Genomic DNA, 23,159 nt, shown 5'->3' on the forward strand with positions numbered 1-23,159 from the left:
GTTAAAATCTGCCAAACCGATCATGATGAGTTGTTTTTTTTTAAATATAGATTTACTTAGTTCCTATTAATGTTAATTGTCTTTATAGTGTATTCCATTGTTGTTCACAATGTATTACATAATGCCCAGTCATAATATTGTAAGAAACATGATGTCACATACGTGTTTCTGTCAGATCTCTCACAAGCACCACAAATGGTTCTCGTTCAAACACGTCATCATTATCAGGGTGAGTGTAATTGTACAATATCTCAACAGTTTCATTCCTACACAACACAACATATGGATATATCACACAATGGACATCACTCACCTGTAGATGTAGGCATATTGCTCTTTACTGCTAGACCTGCCCAGTCTTGGTCCCACCACCACATTGTAAGTGTACGGTGACTTTTCACTGCATAGTGATATAAATACTTTGTATTCATCAGTACTGCACATGCATCAAGTTGTACATCAAGTATCTAAACACAAGTCAGCTAACACCAACACTAGATATCATATATACAACATAAAGGAATGGGTTAATTCTATAAACATAAATATATTATGTGCTTAGTAGTTTGATCTGGTCAACTAAAATCAAGACATGTATAGTCTCTTGTAGTCACACCGCTTTCTTTTATGGTGGGAAAAAGAAAGATCTGGTGAATATACCATAGCACTGTTGATCTGAGCCGACAGATTTTGGCGACTTTGCTATGTGGCTTGATGTAAGCTACAGTAGAGAGACTTGTTTATTGGTGAGAACCGAATACGATCTTCTCTGCTGCAGTCTATGAGACGCCACATAACAAAGTCCTCAGAATTTGACCAAAACCACAGTGCTATGTATATGCTATGGCCAACAGATCTTTTCTTCTCCCATCCACTCACAAAACAGAAAAGAAAACAGTGTGATTACACAAGACCACGTGCAGTTATACCATAAATACCAAAAGTTTGGAGTGACTAAAGTTTGGCGAATTTGGCATATTGAGGAATTTCACCAAACATTATATCCACCAATCAGCTATATTCATATAGTTGCATATTAGCTGCATGACCAAACTTTTACTATAGCTAATAGAACACTCGACTCAACAATGTAAAATTAATTGCTGCTGCCAATGAATACTCCATGAAATTGCTTTACGAAAGAAATTTCATAAGCAATTTTTAATTGGTTTGCCCTAGTGAGAACAAAAATTCCACCTGATAAATTTTGACTTCAGTTTCACATAATATTGGTTTTCTTCATAGACAAACAATCCAGTATCATAGCTATACTATAGTGCATGCACAAGGCTGTAACATATAACTATTGCACTGCCTTCATTGGTTCATGCTTCACATACATGAGTAGTTATTGCCACTATAAAAATGCAGTTTACTGACCTGTTCAACACATCAACAAAATCATATATCACTGTTTCAGAAGCATCTCTGATCTCTTGTATTAGAACAATATCATAACGTAGAACAATCTATATTGACCAACCAACACATTTGCGTGATACACGACAATTGCAGGCAAATTTGCAATATTTAGGGAAAAAACTTTTTTCTGCCCTACATTGACTGGGCGTAGCTACGCAAGGGAGTGTTCGCTCCTATTTAATATTTAATCAATCACCTTCTTGAGCACTTGCACCACTTCTGGTTTAGAAAATTTTGTTTTCCCAAAAATCTGAGGATTAAACGCTCCAAGATGAAGAGCCACAGACTCAGAGAAGATTGCTATAATAAAAACCAAACAAATTTTCGCCATTAAAATTTTAAGCACCTCAACAAATTTTAATAAATTTATTTGCGCGTATAGATTTTATTGTGGGCAACGCCCAATTAGGAAGAGAAAAGGTCGTGACATGATTTAGTCAGGATTTGGTCAGGATGAAGGTTGCAAAGCAGTTGACAGTACTTGGAATATTCCTGTCGTTTGCTATTCAAGTGTCAACAACGCCACTTCACATAGGAGCATTCAATTTGCACATATTCGGACAATCAAAGTTCTCAGAAAGCGAAGTGGTCTCCATTATCAGCAAGGTAAGTGCGAGGATAAGTGACTGTATCGAAGGGATACGGCTACTTGGTGGTAGTAACTTACATTCGGCTCCGGGGAAGACGGCTTGTCGCGAGACATTTCAGTTGGTGCTGCGACTATAATATATCCTCTTTAATATCTTGTATCAGGATCGAGTGCTGAACTCGTGCGATCTTGACATATTTGTGCTTGTAATGTATATAGAATGTAAATATTTGCAGTTACTGATGACAAAGCCCGGTTAGCTCAGTCGGTAGAGCATCAGACTTTTAATCTGAGGGCCAAGGGTTCGAGTCCCTTATCGGGCGATAATTTTTTTTTTTTTTTCTGTCATTATTATGTTTAGCACTTTCTTGTTTCTTCCTTTTTTTTTCACTTGACGATTCAGAGGGGGAAATGTAGCTATATAGGAACTGAGTTGTCATAGCTAATATGGCTATAAGCAGTGAAGGGAAGGTGTCATAGCTGAAAAGTTAGATTAGATTAGATTAGATTATCCATTTTTGTCAAAAGACAAGGGTACACAAAAGGCTAAGCCTGTAAACGTGCTCCCCTTCACAAAAAGCACATACAAAACAACACACACACATGTACACTGAATAAAAAACAAACAAAAAAAAAAAAAATGCTAAACAGATGTATTAAAAGCTTATACAAAACTGAAGACATATAGTTGATGCTACACAAAAAGAAATCGTTATCTATGAACCTTTTCTACCTCAAAATCTTTTACATATACGGTACATCTCAAATGTGGAAGTGTGGTAATGGCCTATTACCTGTTTGGAATGCTGCCTGTGCAGATGTAGCAACTATGCTTTGATATGTTACAGATTGTTAGACGATATGACATCATACTACTGCAAGAAATAAGGGATGTGTCAGAGACGATCATTCACGATCTCTTAACAGTGGTCAACAAGTGAGATATTGTGGCCTGTTGTGTGTACATAGAGTCATATACTATACGTACCAATGTGTCATGGAATATATCTGTGAGGTACAAGGATCAATTGTCACTAGTGGCAGTGCTTGATCCTGGGATCAAAACACAATCAACTGGGATCAAAACACTGCGTCAGACAATCAAAGCACTGCTTTTAAGGTTTCAGTTGCTGTAATTTCTGGGTGAACACTTGACAGCTAGCACTATATAGTGCCAAGGATAATGGTGGGGACAGTCTTTTAAACATTGTTGTCAAAATGATTTTTAGCTGGAATCATGCGATCAAGATAAAAACCAAGCTTCTAATGATTGATTAGGTGTTGAAATGCAAGTCTTACCATTGATGCTCTGTAAGTTGGTGCCGACCTTCAGACATAGCAGCCAATGGCAGCATATATTTGAAACTTGTGTATGCTAATTTCTATGTTGAAAGGTATAGAATACATTCAAATGTATTGAGCTTGTACTGTATGTCACTTTCTCAGGCCATTGTTGTTGAATACTATACATCCTGTCGGGATGCTGATATCATAACAGTGTTAGCTATCAAAAACATACTAGAGCTACACACAGTATATTTTCAATTTGAAGATTTATGACCCTGCATGGTGTTTACTGAGTATGTAAAAATTGTGTTCAACTATGCACGTGTAATTTAATTTAGGCAGTTATAGCTATGTGTTAGTAGTATACTTGCAGGGATGTTCCCAGGTTTAGAATAGTGGTGGAGTCCAAAACTGTACGATAAAATGTGTGGGGCCTTAATTTGATAAATGTGTAAATATAGTGGTTGGTGAGCGGTAGTGGTGGCTGGCTATTTTATTTGAGTGGTGGTTGGTCCCGACCATCCCTGTACTTGGAATCCTAGAATTTTGCCATGGTCTTATTGTCTATTTCATGTTTAGTGAAGAGCAGTTCTACACTTACAACATAGTGGTGGGACCTAGACTGGGCAGGTCTAGTAGTAAAGAGCAATATGCGTACATCTACAGGTGAGTGATGTCCATTGTGTGATGTGTTTGCATATGTTGTGTTGTGTAGGAATGAAACTGTTCAGATATTGGACAATTACACTCACCCTGATAATGATGACGTGTTTGAACGAGAACCATTTGTGGTGCTTGTAAGAGATCTGACAGCAACACGTATGTAGGAGACTGTAAGACCTGTTAATATCACTTATGCTACTACGCTGCATTACACTGTTCTTATTGAGAGACCTTTTAGCACTAATATATTGTACTATATTAATGATAGGAAGGCCTGCTTGTTATTTTAGAATGACTCTCGTGTATTGTACAGAACAATTAGAAAGCTGTGAGCAAGCAGCTTAAGTAAATAGACTGTAACACAGAAATGGTCCCAGATGACGGCTTGCTGCAGTTGGTTGAATAATGACAGCAGCTTGTATCCATACACTGTACCTTATAGGTACTGTAGAACTTATTGTTAGGGCTATCTCATACATAGTGTAAAAATGACATCAGAAATTTTTGATGAATCAGACAACACAGCATTTTGACAAGTAAAATTTTAAATGCTTCAATATTGTAATATTATATATTTTCCTCCATTAAACTTTTGTGTTATACTAGTACTGTAATTATTATTATTGTTTTTTTGTAGCTGTTGCTGACTTGGTCTTAATTGGTATCCATGTTCGGCCATCTGATGCTGAAGACGAGATCAATGGACTAGTTCCAGTATATGAAGAAGCTGAGAGCAGATACAACACATCACACATAATCATTATGGGGGACATGAATGCTGACTGTTCCTACTTGTCCAACGCAAGATATAATGATCTAAGCTTCACTACTGACAGTCGGTTCCTGTGGTTGATCAGTAAAGATGATGATACTACTACAGCCAATAGTTCCTGTGCTTATGATAGGTACGTATGCTGCTTTCAATAGCTGCACAGTTGTGTTGGAATGTATAACTCATCTAATAAGCCTGTGATGAATGCTATAGATTGTGTATTTAGCACCTAGGCCACATCTACTGTTTCACAGCCCAACCAATCCACTTTTTTGTAGATTGAAGAACTAATTTCAATAGTGAAGAAATCAAGCTAAAATATCATTGTAAACTCTTAGGACGAGCCTTATATTTAGCAAGTAACGCTAGCAAATATTTCACCAAGCACAAATGAACTAAACCGAGATCGTACATGCCCCTTACTAACATTGCTGTTATTTCTACACTATTTGTGTTGATTTACTGATCCTATACTGCTAATGATTTCGCTAAAGCAAGTAATCAAGCTGAAGTGGCTCTCCCAAAATGCACAGTACTATACGTTTACAGGGGGTGTGTCCGTGTATGTGCGCGCTGTGTGCATGCATGTGTGTATGCGTGCACGTGCGTGCGTGTGTGCACACGCAAGTGTGTGTGCACATGTGTGTATGACCTTGGTATAATTATGTTATCTATGGATTTGACTAATCAGTGTCTTGATTTACACAATAAAGAGGCATGTGGATGTCAGACTCTGTGTGTGCACAAATATTTTTAGTTGTTTATAGAGAATCATAGAAAGGATGGATGCAAATGCGAGAATTTTCCTATAATGAAAGTTTGTACCTCTGTCCATTTTGATTTCCAAATCTGTAGACTGTATCTCATTGATGTTATCTGTTGTCATTTGCTGCATTGGCTTCAAAATTTACTCTGTGAATTTTAATATGCATAATATTTGTGTTACTGCATATGTGTGTATAGTATTTATCTAGTTTTGTGTGATTTCAATAGGTTTGTTGTCACTCGTCTTGTTAATAACTCCCTAATCCCGGGGAGCGTCTTGATTTATTTATTTGACCGTGAATTCAACCTCACATGGGCAGAGGTAAAAAATATATGTGCATAATTAGGGATACAAATATAACTGTCTACCTTGTAGAAAACAGTTTAAAATATATCATTTTGACTTGGCTTGAGTATCTTTGATATATAGTTGGCCCAGGACCCAACTTAACGTCCACTATTTACACTAGTTTGTTCCTTTTGTTAGGCTATTGATGTCAGTGATCATTATCCAATAGAACTGCAGCTGGAAGGTGAGTGGCACGTTATTAATTGTTTGTTTAATCATACACTTTGGGCGTGCAGAAGTTATACTAAAGACTTTGGGGAAAAAACTCAACATCATACACTTCAAAATTTAGCAGTGAATAAAATTTAAGAATGAATTAGAAGTTATAGGGTACCCCCCACCCCCCCCAAAAAAAAACAGATGAAGGGTGCCACCCCATTCTTAAGAGGTGCCAAAAGTAACTAAAACACATATCCACATGCATCCGCTACCATTTCCAATCCTGGTAACATTGTCGTGTCTATGGTTAAAAGGTAAATCACTATATACTTTAGCGGTTTACTGGTCTGCAATTAAATATTACTTAAACAAGGTTGGATTAGTTACTCTCAGAAGCCTTTTAGACTGTAAGAAGCTTTGTTACAGCATTTGCAATAGTTTCAAACAAACGTTACTGTTAAGCCAATAATGACCATGCAATTACAGTATATGGAAACAGAGAAGTGAGCTAAACAACACCACTTCTCAGAATTGGAGAAAAACTATAGAGGTTCTTTATCACCAGTTTTAGGCTAAAAGTCGGCAGGAAATTTGGCCATTTTAATCACTTGTGGACTACATTACTGACAAAACCCTTGCATGGGAACACACATTTTAATAAAGAGGTCGTCCTGTTGATAAGGTTGCAAAGTATACCTCAGGTGTGTTTGGGGCTTATTAGATGGCTGCTAAGTAAAAGGTGGATGTGTTCAAACACACACACCTAGTCTGGCAACACCTTCCCCTTCACATAGAGTAAGGTTCTGGTGACTGTAGCATATAGTACTTGTGTGACTGGAATGCAAATTTGGTTTCAAATTATGCATGATATAAAAAATTTTCTATTCTGGCTGTTGTAACTGGCAAAGAAAGCATGAAACTTTATATTTCACAAAGTTTTTACAGGGGATGTACCTCAGACTCTTGTTCGGAAAGTATCAGCTGCTTTCCAACTATTCTGAATTTGGTTGCCATGGTTATTGTGTTATTCATGGTGCAAACTACACAGTTTATGTCACAAATACTTATTTAAACTGGATGCTGCAATTTGATTGGCCCTACCACTGGTAGTAGCATGAGTACAGTCACCAAACCCTTCCTCTATAATGCGAAGAGGCAGGCACTGATAGAAAAATCCATGATTAACTTTCACATGTTTCCCCACCCCCAGGTAGCAGTACTACAGGTAGTGGGGACGACAACAACAATAACAACGTTAACATGAACAACAACATAAACAACAACAACAACAACAATGGAAATGGTGGCAATGGGGACAGGCCAACATTCACTTACGATTTACTGTTACTTATAATGTTGTTGGCTTTTGTAGTGATGTTGCTGTAACATTTGTATCCATCCTGTGTATATATGTATGTATAACAATGTGTATGTATTTATTATTGGACTTTATGTTTCCTTTGCCTACAATTGGTCACAATGGATGTCCATTCCACTATACAGTTTCTCACTATAGTATTATTACCCACACTTCAATGATGTATGTGTGCAAATGCAGTTACGGACCTGCAATACAATACTGAACTGTGCACAATATGGTCACTATAATGAGGTGGTCTTATTAGAGAGGCGGCCAAATTTGCACTGCACTAATTTCATCAAAACATTTTTTTTTTAAATCAATACATCCTATTGCACTAGACGTACAATAGACTATAATAACATGCACATGTGTAGGTCCCAGTGATGCTACTGTGCCAAGTAGTGCAAGTACTACAGCCACAACCATCATGGTGTTAACATCTTCGATCATCACACCTTCACAAACTCCTCAAGACAGCACGAACAATAATGCCAACATTGATGATGATGATGATGATAACTCCATAGTGGTGGGAGTGATTGTTGGAGTGATAACGGGAGTTATAACATCACTGCTGATACTAGTTATAGCTGGACTAGTGGCAGGGTGAGTGTATACACATGAACAACATGTTTGTGTGTATCTCAACTTGTGAATATTAATAGACAAATGACTATCTGTGGACCTGCAGCTGGTCTGTGATATTTTCTGCATTCAACAGTTTTAGTATCATGTTTCTGACCCTGCTACGTATGAGGCTTTCAGTAATCTTCTCTGCAGGTCCCAAGTGGGACTCCCTGCTACACTGGCTTTCAGTAACCTTCTCTGCAGGTCCCAAGTGGGATAGCGACTAATAGTCAACCCCTAATGAAAACATGAGAAGTCATGGTGTTTTAAGTACAGGTTGAACGCAGAGAAGATCCTGGATCCCAGGTTGTGCGACTCCTCAGGAACTTGCCTAGACTGCAAACTGTCTGTGGATCAAGTCACTAGGATTTTTTCTACATTCAACAGTTTCAGTAACATGATTCTGACTTCCTGCTACACAGGCTTTTTGCAGCCTTCTTTGTGGGTCCATCAATGACTCTGTAATACTCTAATACAACAATCACTACCCCAATAGAACAACCCCATCACTAACACACTGTTTGTAACTCCTATCAAAGTATATTTTTACTTAAGAACAATGCTCCTTCAGTGTCATGTATGGTTGAGAATTTGCTGTGGTTATTTTAAAGCATTTCCATTGGAAGTTTGGAATTTAAAATGCAATATACAAGTACAAGAGATATATACAGTGGTCAAATTTGTTTGTGCTAAACCTATTGCAGTAGGAAAATTGTGGAGCTTGATCAAGTACCCTCTAGAGGTGATACTTTAATGATGCTTGAAATTCACTAGAATCAAATTGTAGTTCCAATTGAAAATACCCACCACATACCAAATGTAATTTTTTTAGAAAAGCTTCAAGAACAATTCAGTACAAAAGTGGTAGGTATAAACTTCAAAGGACTTTTGTGGGATGGTAGTGCACAGGTGAGAAGAAGAGGTTTAACTTCATCATACATTTGTTCCTTATAGTTCAGAAGAGTGGATGTCCTATAAGATTAGCTGACTGTTCCATTAGAATATTTCAATTTTTTATCAGTCTCAATTTAATTTCTATAAGACCTCTCTTGTAAATTAGCTCTACTTTTGATTGCCATGCAATTTGCACCTGTAGAAATGTTCTAACTATCACATGTAAATAATGGAGGGGGGATTGGTGCTTCAGCACCCTGGAGCTCCTAATTCCACTGTGCCGTTGACTGTTTGATATTATTTTTTTATCACAGCACTACATACACTATGACTGACTTTCGGGACGCTTTCAGTTGGCCTACCAAATGTCACATTCATGCTATACAAGTTCTACAACTAGTAATACTAACATGTACACACTTGTAGGGTCATCATCTACAAGTACATCTTCAAACTAAGTCATGTATATCCTGCTGGTCAAGGAATTGTACAAGTGGAACCCACAACACAATATGAAAATTAATATATTCTATTTTTATCATGTACACATCTATCTGAATTTTTTATCGGTAATTTGTATCAGATTTTTTCAATTCTTCTGGTATTACTGTTATCATTTTTGTAACCACATAATACTATTGATGCATTTATATATACCGTAATTCGCTTTATTTTCGTGCAAAAATATTTTTGTATGATTTACGTAAATGACTGCTCTATTAGAGTAGTTCGATCTTGTATAAAAATTTTCATGCAAGAAATTTTTGGACAAATCTTGCATACAAAAATTATTTTACAATGAAAAAAGCAAATGTGACTGGATTTGCGAAAAGGTACCTTTTCCACACATTTTACATACCAACAAACAAAATGATGTAACCCTTGAGTCCTTGGTTTCAAAATGCAGCCAGATACTCATAAAAAAATCCAGGCAATTATAAGCCATGACAAAAATGTTATGACACTTCAAAGTTCAAAAAACGGTCAAATTTTGTGTGTGAAAAAGGTACCTTTTCACAAATCCAGTCACAAATTACAGTAGAAACATTTAAATAGCTGCATGCTTCACAGGGATTATACAAGCTGCAAGGATACGAGGTACGGTACTTGCTAGTGTCATCTGTTCTATGTTACTTCAGCATCCATTTACACAGAGGACAGAACTACATGTAACTAACTACCTTGCACTTCCAAAATAGCATAATCTTTGTAACATTATTTTAGGCTGTATTATTGGCACAGTAAAGCACATTAGTAGGAAAGACATGAAAACATTGCATGAGACAAAATACAGTGCATGAGACAAAATACAGTGCATATCATTATTCAGAATTCATCTGTGTGCGTGTGTGTGTGTGTGTGTGCGTTCTAGTCATGGAAGTGTTTCTTTTTCTTCTTGTGTTTGTGTTCCTTGCGTTTGCTTGAGCTGTTCAATTGGTCACGGTTACACTCGGGACAAAACCAGTCTCCATCTGATGGTTCACTGACTATGTTGACACAAGCCCTGTGTAGAACATAGTTGATATAATATGTACTTTTGTGTCATACAGGTAGACCTGATAGAACTAACACTGTGCTTTTAACCCCCTCACCACCAAATTTGTACACGCCTCAAATCGACTGCTTCTAAAATGCTATAACTTACACACCATACCATATAATCCTATAAAACTATCAATTTACTCGCTATAGAACAAGGGATTTGATTATCAAGTTGCTGTTTACACGACAGCAACCACAAATAACTTCAAAGTGCAAAAATCGGCCTAAGTGAAACCAAACGTGAAATTTCATTACTTTACAGGCTAGAACTGTTTATAATAACACAACAACACTGTTTCGAGGCATAAAAAAGTAGCAACATGCTACTCCAACCTATATAATCCTTCTCCTTACTGTTTCTCTTCATTAGTAGTGCCATCATCACTTCAAAGAATTGTCTACAATGCTTGTTATTGACATTCAGAAAGTACTCAATTGCATCATCCAACTGCACGATAGCACGCGAGAGACCGGTTATGCCTGTTCTCATTCACTTAAGGGCGTGGCCACTACAGTATAAGTGGAGTGGTTGACTATTCAATTTGATAACTTTGGTCCCGCTGGTGTCTGCATTACTCTTGCATTCAGGATAATAACCATACTGTAGATACAAATTTCTAAGGCTTGTAAAATATCCCAATTGTGATAATTTGTACTAGTAGAAATATCTACAATACGGTATACCACCAGTTTGGAGATCCTCATCCCCACCCCAACCCTCCAAGTGAAGCACATACAGTATCCACCTATTTAGCCAGGGATACTGAGTAACACATTTGTAGTTAAGTCATGAAAGCCAGTTTAGGCCAAGCAACAGATGAGTGTGGATGAGTCACAGACAAATAGCCAGGTCCTGGGTAAACAACTTTGTCCAGCCTGTTTTGAAAAGCATGGTGTATACCCATTTTGTTGGCTTGCAAGGCCAAACTTCTTGACCCTGCCCGGTCCCACCCCAAGGTCAGGGACAAGGACGCTATCATTATTCATGTATAACACACTTAATACAAACACACATACCAGTGGAACCATCTATCACACAGATCACAAGCAATCATTGGTCTACCATCATCAGGAAATTTACACACTGGACATATGGCCTGAGGGTAGGCCACAGGAGGGAAAATTGGATGGTATGGCAACACAGTAGTTTGTACAGGTGGCACCCTACATAAACAGTACACATGTAAAAAAGTGCTCCAGGCAATACACAATGTTGCTTACATGAAACCTTTATTTACGGTAGTCTGAGTTTCTCTGGTGCCATTTCCTTCAGAGTAAATTCCTTCACTATCGGATGAGCTGTCACTAGAATGGTGGACAAACACTGTTAATGTCATTGTGGTTTAATGTATTAATACTCAGTGTTGGACAAGTTACTTTGTAAAAGTAACTAGTTACATATTACATATTACTTGCAACTGAACTATTTAGGTACAGTTACATATTACCCATAAAATAAAGTACAGATATTACACATTATATTACTTTGTGTCCACAGCCTTAAGCTGTCACGTGTGAAACTACCACCTTATCACGTGACATAATTGCGTGTTGGACAATGTGCAAATCTTGGTTATAAGTAAGAAGCTGGTGAATAAGCTTCATTCAGTAGGCTTCGTTACTTCGTTGTGGCTAGGCGTTACTCAGAGGATAACTAACGAGATTAGTAACTTCGTTATTTTTGTAGTAATAATATTATGTAATATTAGACTCGTTACAGTAACTATATTACTTAGGTAACGCGTTACATTTGTAAGTAAAGTAACTTGAGTTATAGTACCTGTTTTTATAGCGTATTTCGTTATATTACTTAGTTACCACAAAAGTAATAATATTACGTAACGCGCTACTCCCAACACTGTCAATACTACATACATGATTGAAATACTATATTACTGTATGCCAGAAACTGTTCTCAAAAAGATATGAGCAACTTTATTGTGAGGCTTTAAATAAAATTCCATGTGTACTTTGAGTATTGGGTGAAGGTGGATAGGAGCATGTCCTAAACATGTTGTCACCATGAAAAGTAGTGCGTTCCAATAATTTTTTGGGAATTTCTTGTAGGCCCCAGGTGAACTAGAACAGATTATAAAACACAACTTACTCATCATGGTGCTTTTTCTTTTTCTTCTTTTCTTTTTTGTGTTTCTTTTTCTTCTTATGTGATGATGTATGTCCCCCTGATGACCAGTCCATGGGCTGGGGTGTGCCTTCCCTGGAAACGCTTCTTGGAGTGATGCTTGACTCCCCAACAACATCAGAGTTCAGCCTGAAGCGTAACTTCAGTGATTGTGGAGGTGCCTGCACTGGAGTAACCACCGGCTGTGGAGTAGTGTCAATACTCATTGGTGTTGGGAGTAGCTGTACCTTCTCTTCAACATCAACAGCTTTAGTCTATACAAACACAACAAAAACAACAAATTAACGTAAAAATAGATTCTTTATTCTTGCCACAGTAAAACCTGGCAATGTGGATACTTGAGGACACCTAGACATTTAGTTGAGGCCCCAAAATGTTTCTTATTACCTTAACAGACCTTTATAATCAGGATAATTTTAGTTGGTTCCAAGATGTCCTTTAACAATACCCACCTTAGTCTTATGCTCTTGTTTTGTTGAGACTACAGCAGCAACAGTAGCAGGAGTAATGGGTTGTGACAGTTTTGACTTCTGTCGTGAAGTCAACGCATGGAAATAGTGTTTCTTAGGTATTGAAACTACAAGATATTTCGGTGGTCCAGAACCTTTAGTTGTGGATTTTTGCTTCTTCTTACGTGACTTACTGCTGCCACGAGCTTGTGGTAGTGTAATATATTTCCTATCAATGCTTACAATGAGACCACTTTCCTTAACTGTCACGTTTGTAGGCTTTGATAATTCTTTAACTGGCCTACTGCTTATAGTAGGAGACATGTTCTTGATACTTTTAGTAGCAGCAGGTTCAACAGGTTCCTCTTGTTTTTCTGGTGTAGCTGGAGGTACACTGAGATTATCACTATCCTCCCCTTCACTGTTAGTTGTAATTGTGGGAGACAACAAAGGAGCAGAGTCATCTTTTGAAGCTGTAGCTAAAGGTGGTGGTGGTGGAAACAGGTACTTAGTAGAAGCTGTAGCTATGGGAGACACTGCAAGACTGTCTAGCTTGTAGCTACGCTGAGTGGGTGACTCTAATGCTAACTTCTCCACATTTAGTTGCATGCTTTTGCTGCCAAACGGTGGTGAACGTGGTGAACTAATATCGGAACTGAGAGGACTCAAAGAAGATAAAGACACCTTTGCTTCACGTGCCTCAGGTTTCAACTTCAGTGGAGGCAGGGGCTCAGGAAGACGGCCAATGTCTGGTGAGACAGCCTTTGTAGCAGGAGCTGCTTCTACTGGTTCTTGGGAGGTCTCCTTAGCTAGTGTAAATCTTGTCAGCAACTGTGAAGACACTGTCGGCTTATTAGAACCAAAATTTATCTCCTTAGTTTCTGATTTAGTAACTCTATTGGAAGGAGGTGTAGTTGATGACTTCTGTTTCTTAGAGCTCTTCTTTTCAGAGTCACTGTCAGACTCTCGTGGAGACAACTCAAGAGTCAAGGTGTCCTTCTTCTTCTTGACAGTTACAGGAGGTGGCTGACTCTCAACATCAACGTCTATGTCACTTTCCGGTGATGAATCATCAAGTTGTATTTTAGTTCTGGAGGGGTCTTCTTCATGTGGCGTAACTGGTGAAACCGTCCCGGATGATCTGTTAGGGTTTATTCGGTGGGGGACCACTCTAGTTGACATAGCAGCAGTGCTGTGCTGCATAGTAACATCATCAGGTACACGAGACATAGCTTGATCATCGTGTTCACTAGATATATCTGAATCTGTAGAGTAGAGTAACAATGTATAACTATATTAACAGAAACATGAAATGTGGACACTCAAACATAAGGTCACCAACATAATTTAGATACTTTTAAAAAGAAGAAACTTTATGTAACTTGTGTGCTAGGAAAGATCTTAAAGTATCTGTAAGTACATAAAACGAGTATACTTGGTGTCATTTGTATTATGCAAGTTCCACCCTGAAAAGTCTGCATCACTGAATTTTGTTTGTGGAAACTAATTTTAGGAGGAACCCAAATACTCTAATAGAACAATCATTTTACCATTCAAAATTTCTAACACAAAACTGATGGTTGTGTCACATTATACATGCTGGTCACAAAACATAGGCCACCCACAAGCTGGTCAGACCATAAACACTAAATGATCACAATCCTCACCAGTGGAAAATGTTCTTCCCCTCCGTCCACAGCTAGCCATCCCTGACAACCCCTTAGCAACCAGTCCATCCCCTGGTGTGATAGCCTCAGCACCCACCTCCATGTCTTCAGTGTCAGAAACATGAATACCACTTTCTTTATCATCCTCTTCATCTATCAAGGAGGTTTACAAATTATTCGATAAGCATTACAGTGGACTTCAGAAACCATCTTTTAAACATACAGTGTCAGGGTCCTTTACAATGAGGTCCCAGTTATACCAGCTCTCACCACTATCTGGCCACCTTTACAACAAAATTCCTTGATTCAAAAATTCCTTGGCTACTTTGTACATGAATGATATATTTGGGATTTTTTACCACTATTATTAACTCTTGTTAATAGCAAGAGTTAATAATATCAACTCTTGTTAACAGTTATAGTGCTAGATATTTGGAACAGCAAGAACTTCGATTTCATACAGCAAAATAAAATTACAGGCATTTTAGTAACCAATCATAACTCACGAACTGAAACAAAGCCACAAAGACGCATAATATTCATTATGAACTGGCAAATCCATCCTACATTCCTCCATATGCAAAAAAGAAGGCCATTCCAATAAAGAAATGACTTAATTTCTATCACATCGTAAACATGCACCCAAAACTCAAACACCCTTTATGGTACCAACACGAAAAACAAAAATTTCTTACTAAGGGAATCTGATGATGTATCAGACAGATGGAAGTACGGGTCCCTCCTAAAATGAATGCCACCCACCAAAATACTGCTGTTAAAATCATTATAGAAACATCATACGTGACGAAAATCACCTTTATGGAATAGTCATCTAACATCAAATCCAACATTAAGCACAGATGGCTTAAACTAACCCGATTTTGTAGTCTTTCAGCATGCCAGTTGCAAAGCTGGAGACTAAATGGAGCAGTACACAGCTACTATTTCACTTTGCAGGTGCTGAGGTTGGCAAAAAGGCATGTCTCAGGCTGGAGAAATATTAATCAGTGAAGAAATCAAGCCCATGGCCTTAACCATAGTCGAACTACATGCTTGGATGGAGGCAGCAGTCAGTCAGCTAGTCAGTCAGCTAGTCAGTCAGCAGTAAATAAAATTTTCACAAACTTGTTGGAAGGGTTTGGATCGCTCTGCAGGAATTTTAGGCTTTGACTCTACCTGTTAAGCTACTACATATATATGAAGAAAAAACTGAGTCTGGTTTTAGGATAACATTTTTAGCCAGATCAAGATCCCTACAGTACTACATTACTGTATGATAATAATTCTTGCGTATTATTTGCATACTAAACTTATTATTACAGGATCCACAGAATGCTGCATTAGAATATGAAAGTACAAGGCTCACCCTTTTCTGTCTCTTTGGTTGGAAGGGGTGGCAAGTAGGATGGAATAAGTGGGGACCAAGCCTCCTCGTCATCTTCATCATCATAATAATTATCACCAATCAGAGTACTGCTACCCTGCACTGATGTGATGGGTGTGGCTGATTCATGTAAATGTTTGTTATTGCAACATCTGATAGGGAACTGGGGTACATCATGAGGGAATGGTACATGGTCAACTTCACTGAGAAAATCTTGCATTGAGGCCATGTTAATATTGTAGTGGTCAAATACCATCGCCAAATCATCAAGGTTAGATATTTGCCTGTTGGCTATTAGTGCACACACAATATTGTGGATGGTTAAATGTTTACATACCAGCTATAGAACAACACGCACACACAGACACACACACTCACATATGCACGCAAACACACACACAGATGCGCACAAATACACAGCACACATGCACCAAAACACCCATTACATTACAAACACACTTTACCATGTTCAGCATATCCACTGGTGGTCCTTCCAAGACCCTCAATGTATCTCTTTACAACATCTCCCAACACTTGCAGTGATGTGTTAGTGACACTACTCCAGCCAATCGGTACCAGCAGCTGAGCCACTGTCACTTGTAACAACCGACTAGCTACCTCCTCAGACATCAACACTTACAACTGGGGGTACATATAATGTATAATTGTATTACTGTAACTACACATGTACACTATGTGTGTGGTGAATATTCATTGTAACTGAAAATGAAATAACGTTTACCGGCTGTGGTATGTGGCACAGAGTTCACTTATTTCCACACACATCAACACCACTGCAACAATTACACACATTTGTACATGTACTACATGCACAGGGTAAAGAATCATACATGTGCAATTACAGTAACACGTAAGCACGCATGCATACATACGCTCCGGTATTCACCCTGTATCCAGTACTCTAATATAAGGCTACCAATACTTTTGTAGAACTATTTATGCTCGGGATCAAAACTGAACAAGCAACCAAGTGATTAATTAACAGTGAATCAAGATATCAAAATTAAGTACTTTATTCAATGACCATAAAGTAATATAGACCCTATAGAGTTGCATCTAGACAAAATACAAATTCCTATATATGGCCCTTATGCACTAATATGTTTGTTACTTTGTGTCCTACTAAGCGCTAAATAATCAAATTCTAAATAATACACACCAGCTACCTAAGTTAACAATCATGTTACTCTCATTAATAATTGGCCCATACGGTTTGCGCAAAACATTACCTCACTCACTTCATTGTTAGTTAAACTCTGGATGACCAACAGACGCATTGTCGACAACTAAATATCCGGAGCTAGACATCAATTTACGGTTAAAGTCGGCGTGTTGCGATTTTTCTCGGATTTTTTTACATGGAGGTAGATGTGGCATCCGATGATCGTTTTTGCCAGTGGAACTTCCTTCTGACCGAGCTTCTGACACAGGTAGTTTTCTGATTGAAAAACGAGGTACGTCTTGTACATGCGCTATATAAAACCATAGATAATGTATGCGTTCCTAATGGATTGGAAACACCCGTTAAATTATTTTCCTATCCTAGTTACGGTGCGCCAATACATTGGGAAATTTGTTGAGTGACTGTTTGGCTTTCTCTCGCTTGTTTGAAGGCCAGTTTGAAGGCGTGGACATTCCTTTTACATTGCTTATTGTGTTGCGTTGTGTACTGAACAAGAACACAGCGTGTCTGTGGGCACTGGGAGAAATATTGTTTGCGACAGGTGACAATGGCAGGTACGCACCAGCTAATAATTCAGCAGCAGTGCTATTAGCCAACTTCTCGTCACCGCATTTACACAACCAAAGAAATGTGTGATACATTGAAATAAATTTTATGCTACAGTACTGCTCAGCTTGAGCTAAACAATAGCACAAAGTAGTGCCTGTTTTCTGAAGTTTTATCGAAGCAGTGGAAATATACAGCGAAGCAGTGAATATCTAACTAGTCTACTACACTCTACCTGCTACAAGTGGTGTAAACAGCAGCAAAGAAACAATACTACACTTGCTGTTTCTTCAGGAAATTTGCACAACCGTTTTGAAACACCATATTCACCTTTGAACCTGAATTTTCTTATGCTGTTGTTACTACTCTCCAGCGGCCCTACCCAGTCCAGCCTCCATATAGTGTAGGTGGTAACTAACCCAGCTGTAAACAACAAACACTAATTTGCTGGTTACGAGAACAGCGAAATCTTCCACCTGTCGAGGCCATGAAGTTTACGCGCAGCGAAACGAGGATAGCCCTTGACGTCACTATGTAAATAATACGGGCGTTTCCAATCCATGTAACATACATTATCTATGATAAAACCATAGGGTATGTTATCTATGATAAAACTATTAAAGCCGATGGGGAACGAGGGAAAGACACACTATCGAGATGGGCTGGGTGAGTACTCACGCGTTGCCAGATCCCTTTGTTCGGATCATAGAAGAAACTTTGCGAGACTGAGACAATGAGGGTATTTCCCTGGGATGTACATGTCATAGATATTATATTCTACGGGTACGTAGAATATAATATCTATGCACATGAGCAAAAAATGCCTTTCCCGACCTCTTATTGCTCTACACTGACTGTTGAAATAGGCGGCTAAATTGTATGTACCAGCAAATTGAGTTACCTACATGAGGATGCCATAATAGGGAATGCTGAATGAATGCAATCAGTAGACAATATGCATGCTATATTATTCGAAAGAAAAATGATCAATTACAGTAGTGCGGCGACGCTTTCCAAAAAAAGTTGACGGTGAACGACTACCGAAATTTTGTGAAAATCCCATACATAAGTATGGGTAGCTAATGCGGCTCAGACTATAACTCACCACTAATGCTACAGGCAGGCTTTCTCTCGCCAGGTGTGTTACCTCCTAGATAGAAGAAATCACCTCTCCGTAAGAAACGCTGATAACTTCGCTAGGACTATAACTCACCACTAATGCTACGGGAAACCTTTCGCTCGCCAGTTATACTATCTCCTGGGTAGAAGAAGTCACCGCTCTGTAAGAATCGCTGATACTGCCACGCTATGAATCAATTCGCACTTAATTCACCGTCAAAAGATCACGTGCTTATTAGAATGTTTTCGGTATGCATATTGTCTGTTGTATCAACATTCACTCTTGGTCGCACCCTTAATTTGACTTTTTTCTACAACTGAGCTGTTTTTATATTGGGTTACAGTTACTTTACTTGTAGTTTCTTGGATGTGCCTTTTTTTTTACAGCGAAGGGGACACAGTACTACTATCATTTTGATTACTGAAGTTAGGATACCCTTAGTTCAGAGAACTGAGGTTCCACTAGTACTGTACTACCCAGAGTTCATAATATGATATAATGTATAATGTTTACGCTTGCTATTACAGTAGCTGATTGTCATTACATATGTGACAGAATCTGGGAAAACCGTTGGTATATGCACAATAGTACTTTTGTAATAAAACGTTTAAAAACAATGGGTAAAAATTAAAGTTTTTAGAAAAAAATTATGCAAGTTATTATCACCTTATTCGTTAGTGAATGAACACTCCAATGGATAAATCCTGGATATCATCATGTTCACCTTTTCATAGGGAGTTCAAAATCCCTCCATAGATCAGAGGGTTTCTGAGTTATAGACATTTGTTTATGCTGTGGTGATTTCTAATGCTGTATTTCCCACACTGCTGAACTTATTAAGCTGAAACTTAGCCAGTCCATTCCTCTGTCTCTATAGACAACAAAGAACCAATAAAATGAATGTGCAGATATTGATGGTTTTCAAAAATCAAGTCATTTTTATAGTGTGCATTTTGATTATAGAAATATGCATGTATACTGTGGGTTAGAGATGCAACAATATATCGATATATCGCGTATCGTATCATTTTAAGACAATATCGCTGCATCAACACAAAGTCAAACTGTTTCGATATATCGCGTATCGTGATATATCGACACATCGTGGCTTGTTAACATGGCTGACAATCAAATTATTGTACATTGTGGTTAAATTGAGTAGTATGTAATGCTTCTCGAAGAAAATTTAGTTCACTTATTTCTCTTAAAAAACAAAAAAGAACATATATCATTGCTTAGACTCCACTTTGTATCGCGCAATATATCGCTGTATCGTGATACATCTGAGGCAATATATCGATACATCTACACACTGTATTGTTGCATCTCTACTGTGGGTAATAAGAAAATTTACTATATTACTATTATATGTATGTAGGGGCCTGCGCAAGGCTTCAGTGAAGATTATTCATAGTAGCTATATAGACAAAGGTTTCAGTGCGTAATTTTAGAGCTACATACATACATACTGTATAACAAAGAAATGGCTACTTCTGGAGAGAGTCGGATCAATGCAAGTGGTAAGTGTGACACTGTCATATATAAACATTATCTATGATACTGTAGGTTGTGATCGTCCTATACTGAGAGATTTAGTAAATCATGTTGTACCCTTTGTCTCTAACCAGTGGTATGAATTAGGGTTACAGTTACTGGACCCAGATTATGCACATGAACTAGACACAATTGAAGCAGCTGATATGAAGAATGACATCAAAATATGTTGTAGGAAAATGTTTAGTAAATGGATGAAAACTGATGAGCTAGCTAGTTGGGATAAAGTGATAGAAGCTCTTACACTTATTGGACTCAATGATGTGGCCAGGAACATTAAACAACTGCTACAGCAAGGTAAGAATAGATTTTATGAATACGTATATCTGGGCAGTGAATGGGAAGCAGGAAATTTATTTGGGGTTGCTTTATGTTATAAAAGAGCAGATTTTATGCCAAATACAGAATGGTCAGAAGAGTTACAGAATAGTGATTGGGAGTTAGAAGCATGACTGAGATTTGAAGCACGCAGAGCAAACAACACAAGATACCTCATTATATTACTCTGAATATGCATACATACACAGTAGGTGTATAGTTGCTGTATATATACCATGATCACATGAAACTTCAAACAAGTCGCCAGGTGTATAGTTAAGCACAAAGCCCTCAAACCACCAGTGAGTATATATATATATATATATATATATATGTATGTACCTACCTGGGAACAGATGAGTGCTGAAATGATTATTCGGTTATGACATAATTCGATTTGTAAACATGCTATTCGAATAATCTTTAGCACTGCCGTAAGCTGTGATAAAGGCAACCTAGAAGCATGAGATCGTGAACAAAGTGGTGTATTCATTAGTGGTGTGCGATATCAGGATTTTTATTTCGATACGATATCGATACGATATTGGGGTAAATTTGATTTTCGATAATTTTAAATTTTGTGGGTGGTGTAATTGCGTGGGCAGACGATATTTATAAATATGCTTGAAATACAATTTACACACTAAAACTATTGCATAAAACTAATAATAAGCCTAGTAAACTGGTAGACAAGTTTTTAAAGTGGCTAGATAGTGTAGCACTAACCTTCATTTCTAACGTGATTGCACAATCACACACTAGATGCTGTAGATTTTCTTCGATATTTCGATAATTATCGCAAAATATTACCTTTTGATAAATATCGAAATCTGCTAAAGTAGTATCGAAAATCGATACGATAACTATATCGACAAAATTATTGTGAAATCGATATTTTTTCGATATATCGCACATCACTAGTATTCATACTGAAAAATTCCATCTTGGAAGAGATAGAAATAGCTATCAGGCTTTACCTTACTGCCCAACAAAGATATCAGTATTTACTCATGCTTAAAGAATAATCGAATATTCAGTTGTTTTGTTCACAACTATTCAAATACTAAATATTGCCATTCATTTCAGCACTAAAATATATATACACTCACCTGCGGTTAGGTAAGTACATATATAAAGTAGGGACCACCCCTAAAATGACGCATGCCACCTTTAAATATCATCCTAGAGGCATCTTACGTAACAAAATCATCTTTAATTAATACATCAAATGAGGCATTAAAGCAAGAAGATAAATTACAGATGACCGGATATAGAATTTGAATTTTCATCTGTCTGCCTGCCCACCCACCCACCTGCCTGCCTGCCTGCCTGCCTGCTGCATTCAGGCAAACCTAGCAGAAAAGTGGCTACAGCTACAGCCCAACTTCTTTCAATTTCTACAATTAAACTAATTTGCAAAATTAAGTAAATTATTAAATTTATTAATTTAATGATTTACTTAATTTTGTAACTGAATCAAAAAATGGATTGATTTAAATCCATTTTTTTGACTATGAATTGTAGCCCTTAATAAAATTAAATGAAAGTGGTAGTAAAGAAATTGTTTCAATAGTATGATAGTACTGTATAGTAGGGACCACAAAGGAGTAGGTGTGGCCCACAGATAACATCACCCAAAAACCAGTTTCAATATTCCCTGACGACGATGAGGCAGTATTGGTTAGAAGTAAAACTAAACCCAAACAAGTTTTCAGATTGACCCGAAACGCTTTCAACAAGTTGCTATGGAAAAAAATTTTTTTTAATTATTTAATGGAATTTCTACTAACTGACTGACTGAGTAACTGACTGACTGATGCCTTCAGGCAAGCGTAACTCGATAACGGCTAAGGCTACGGGCTTAATTTTTCACTGTTCGACGTCACTCCAGCCCGACAGGTGCCTTTTGGCATACCGTTGCTATAGTCCCTACTCTAGTTGAAAATTCCAAATTTTTCTGTGTGCTTGTTTGTTAACTTTTTTTGTAAATAATTATTATGACTGGTGAACCCATGCATACCACATCTAAAATGGTGCCGCACGCCCCAATTATCATCTGAAAAGTGAAATATTCATTATGCTTTGTTGTCAGCTATGTTCAACGCATTATGCAAGAACTGTTTGAAAAGCACCTCTGCAATCCACGCATACCGAAAGAAAGAAATGGTGCCGCGCCCCCCAGTTATATCAATTATTGTCTGAAAAGTGAAGTATCCATTACGCTTTGTTGTGGGCTATGTTCAATCCATTACACAGCAGTACAAATCAAGAACTGTTTGAAAAGCACCTCTGCTATCAATATAGCCACTATGAAAAATACGGACAATTTCCATTACGAAGGG

General features: G+C 37.8%; 4 protein-coding genes and 1 non-coding gene across 9 annotated transcripts in view; 3 read left to right on the forward strand and 2 right to left on the reverse strand.

Annotated features, from left to right (window-relative positions):
* Window positions 1-1,764, reverse strand: part of LOC136252284 (deoxyribonuclease-1-like) — a 32,753-nt gene extending 30,989 nt beyond the window's left edge. Inside the window, exons 1-4 of the mRNA XM_066044693.1 lie at window positions 1,619-1,764; window positions 1,381-1,469; window positions 314-400; window positions 163-266 (exon numbers count right to left, since the gene is read on the reverse strand). Of these exons, the coding sequence (XP_065900765.1) occupies window positions 163-266; window positions 314-400; window positions 1,381-1,469; window positions 1,619-1,753 (415 nt within the window). The 5' untranslated portion in view covers window positions 1,754-1,764. The remainder of the gene's footprint in view (window positions 1-162; window positions 267-313; window positions 401-1,380; window positions 1,470-1,618) is intronic.
* Window positions 1,765-1,788: 24 nt separating this feature from the next.
* LOC136252285 (deoxyribonuclease-1-like) lies at window positions 1,789-9,570 on the forward strand. 2 transcript variants are annotated; one of them, XM_066044694.1, is made up of 9 exons: window positions 1,789-2,028; window positions 2,860-2,948; window positions 3,878-3,964; window positions 4,014-4,117; window positions 4,599-4,866; window positions 5,727-5,820; window positions 5,986-6,031; window positions 7,744-7,975; window positions 9,317-9,570. In XM_066044694.1, exons 1-9 carry the CDS (start codon window positions 1,876-1,878, stop codon window positions 9,411-9,413), a joined length of 1,170 nt encoding a protein of 389 aa, XP_065900766.1. In that variant the 5' UTR covers window positions 1,789-1,875; the 3' UTR covers window positions 9,414-9,570. The 2 variants fall into 2 exon arrangements, with proteins under 2 accessions (XP_065900766.1, XP_065900767.1); XM_066044695.1 differs by lacking the exons at window positions 7,744-7,975; window positions 9,317-9,570 and adding an exon at window positions 7,217-7,476 and having other exon boundaries at window positions 1,792-2,028.
* Trnak-uuu (transfer RNA lysine (anticodon UUU)) lies at window positions 2,262-2,334 on the forward strand. Its single transcript has one exon. It is a non-coding gene; the product is annotated as a tRNA-Lys (tRNA).
* A 526-nt stretch (window positions 9,571-10,096) lies between the features above and the next one.
* LOC136252290 (transcription initiation factor TFIID subunit 3-like) lies at window positions 10,097-17,590 on the reverse strand. 2 transcript variants are annotated; one of them, XM_066044703.1, is made up of 9 exons: window positions 17,335-17,590; window positions 16,540-16,717; window positions 16,058-16,366; window positions 14,692-14,844; window positions 13,028-14,289; window positions 12,540-12,829; window positions 11,654-11,737; window positions 11,450-11,596; window positions 10,097-10,394 (listed from the first exon to the last, which is right to left on the reverse strand). In XM_066044703.1, the coding sequence occupies exons 2-9, from the start codon at window positions 16,703-16,705 to the stop codon at window positions 10,259-10,261; spliced, it is 2,547 nt and encodes an 848-aa protein (XP_065900775.1). In that variant the 5' UTR covers window positions 16,706-16,717; window positions 17,335-17,590; the 3' UTR covers window positions 10,097-10,258. The 2 variants fall into 2 exon arrangements, with proteins under 2 accessions (XP_065900775.1, XP_065900774.1); XM_066044702.1 differs by having other exon boundaries at window positions 17,326-17,590.
* Window positions 17,415-23,159, forward strand: part of LOC136252289 (protein NLRC3-like) — a 58,750-nt gene continuing 53,005 nt past the window's right edge. For 2 of the 3 annotated variants that reach the window (XM_066044699.1, XM_066044700.1), the window contains exons 1-3: window positions 17,415-17,550; window positions 20,324-20,465; window positions 20,512-20,796. In XM_066044699.1, the coding sequence (XP_065900771.1) occupies window positions 20,429-20,465; window positions 20,512-20,796 (322 nt within the window). In that variant the 5' untranslated portion in view covers window positions 17,415-17,550; window positions 20,324-20,428. The remainder of the gene's footprint in view (window positions 17,551-20,323; window positions 20,466-20,511; window positions 20,797-23,159) is intronic. The other variant, XR_010699448.1, reaches the window with a different exon arrangement.

The sequence above is a fragment of the Dysidea avara genome, chromosome 4 (genome assembly GCF_963678975.1).
Source record: "Dysidea avara chromosome 4, odDysAvar1.4, whole genome shotgun sequence".
NCBI classification, from domain to species: Eukaryota; Metazoa; Porifera; class Demospongiae; order Dictyoceratida; family Dysideidae; genus Dysidea; species Dysidea avara.

Bases quoted from the DNA above. Each gene is read 5' to 3' on its own strand.
- LOC136252285 (XM_066044694.1), top strand. From the start codon at position 1,876: ATGAAGGTTGCAAAGCAGTTGACAGTACTTGGAATATTCCTGTCGTTT. The intron at 3,965-4,013 runs GTGAGTGATGTC...TGTGTTGTGTAG, and splicing joins CAATATGCGTACATCTACAG to GAATGAAACTGTTCAGATAT. The intron at 5,821-5,985 runs GTAAAAAATATA...TCCTTTTGTTAG, and splicing joins TCAACCTCACATGGGCAGAG to GCTATTGATGTCAGTGATCA.
- LOC136252290 (XM_066044703.1), bottom strand. From the start codon at position 16,705: ATGTCTGAGGAGGTAGCTAGTCGGTTGTTACAAGTGACAGTGGCTCAG. The intron at 14,290-14,691 runs GTGAGGATTGTG...TCTACTCTACAG, and splicing joins GGGAAGAACATTTTCCACTG to ATTCAGATATATCTAGTGAA. The intron at 12,830-13,027 runs GTGGGTATTGTT...GTGTTTGTATAG, and splicing joins AACAAGAGCATAAGACTAAG to ACTAAAGCTGTTGATGTTGA.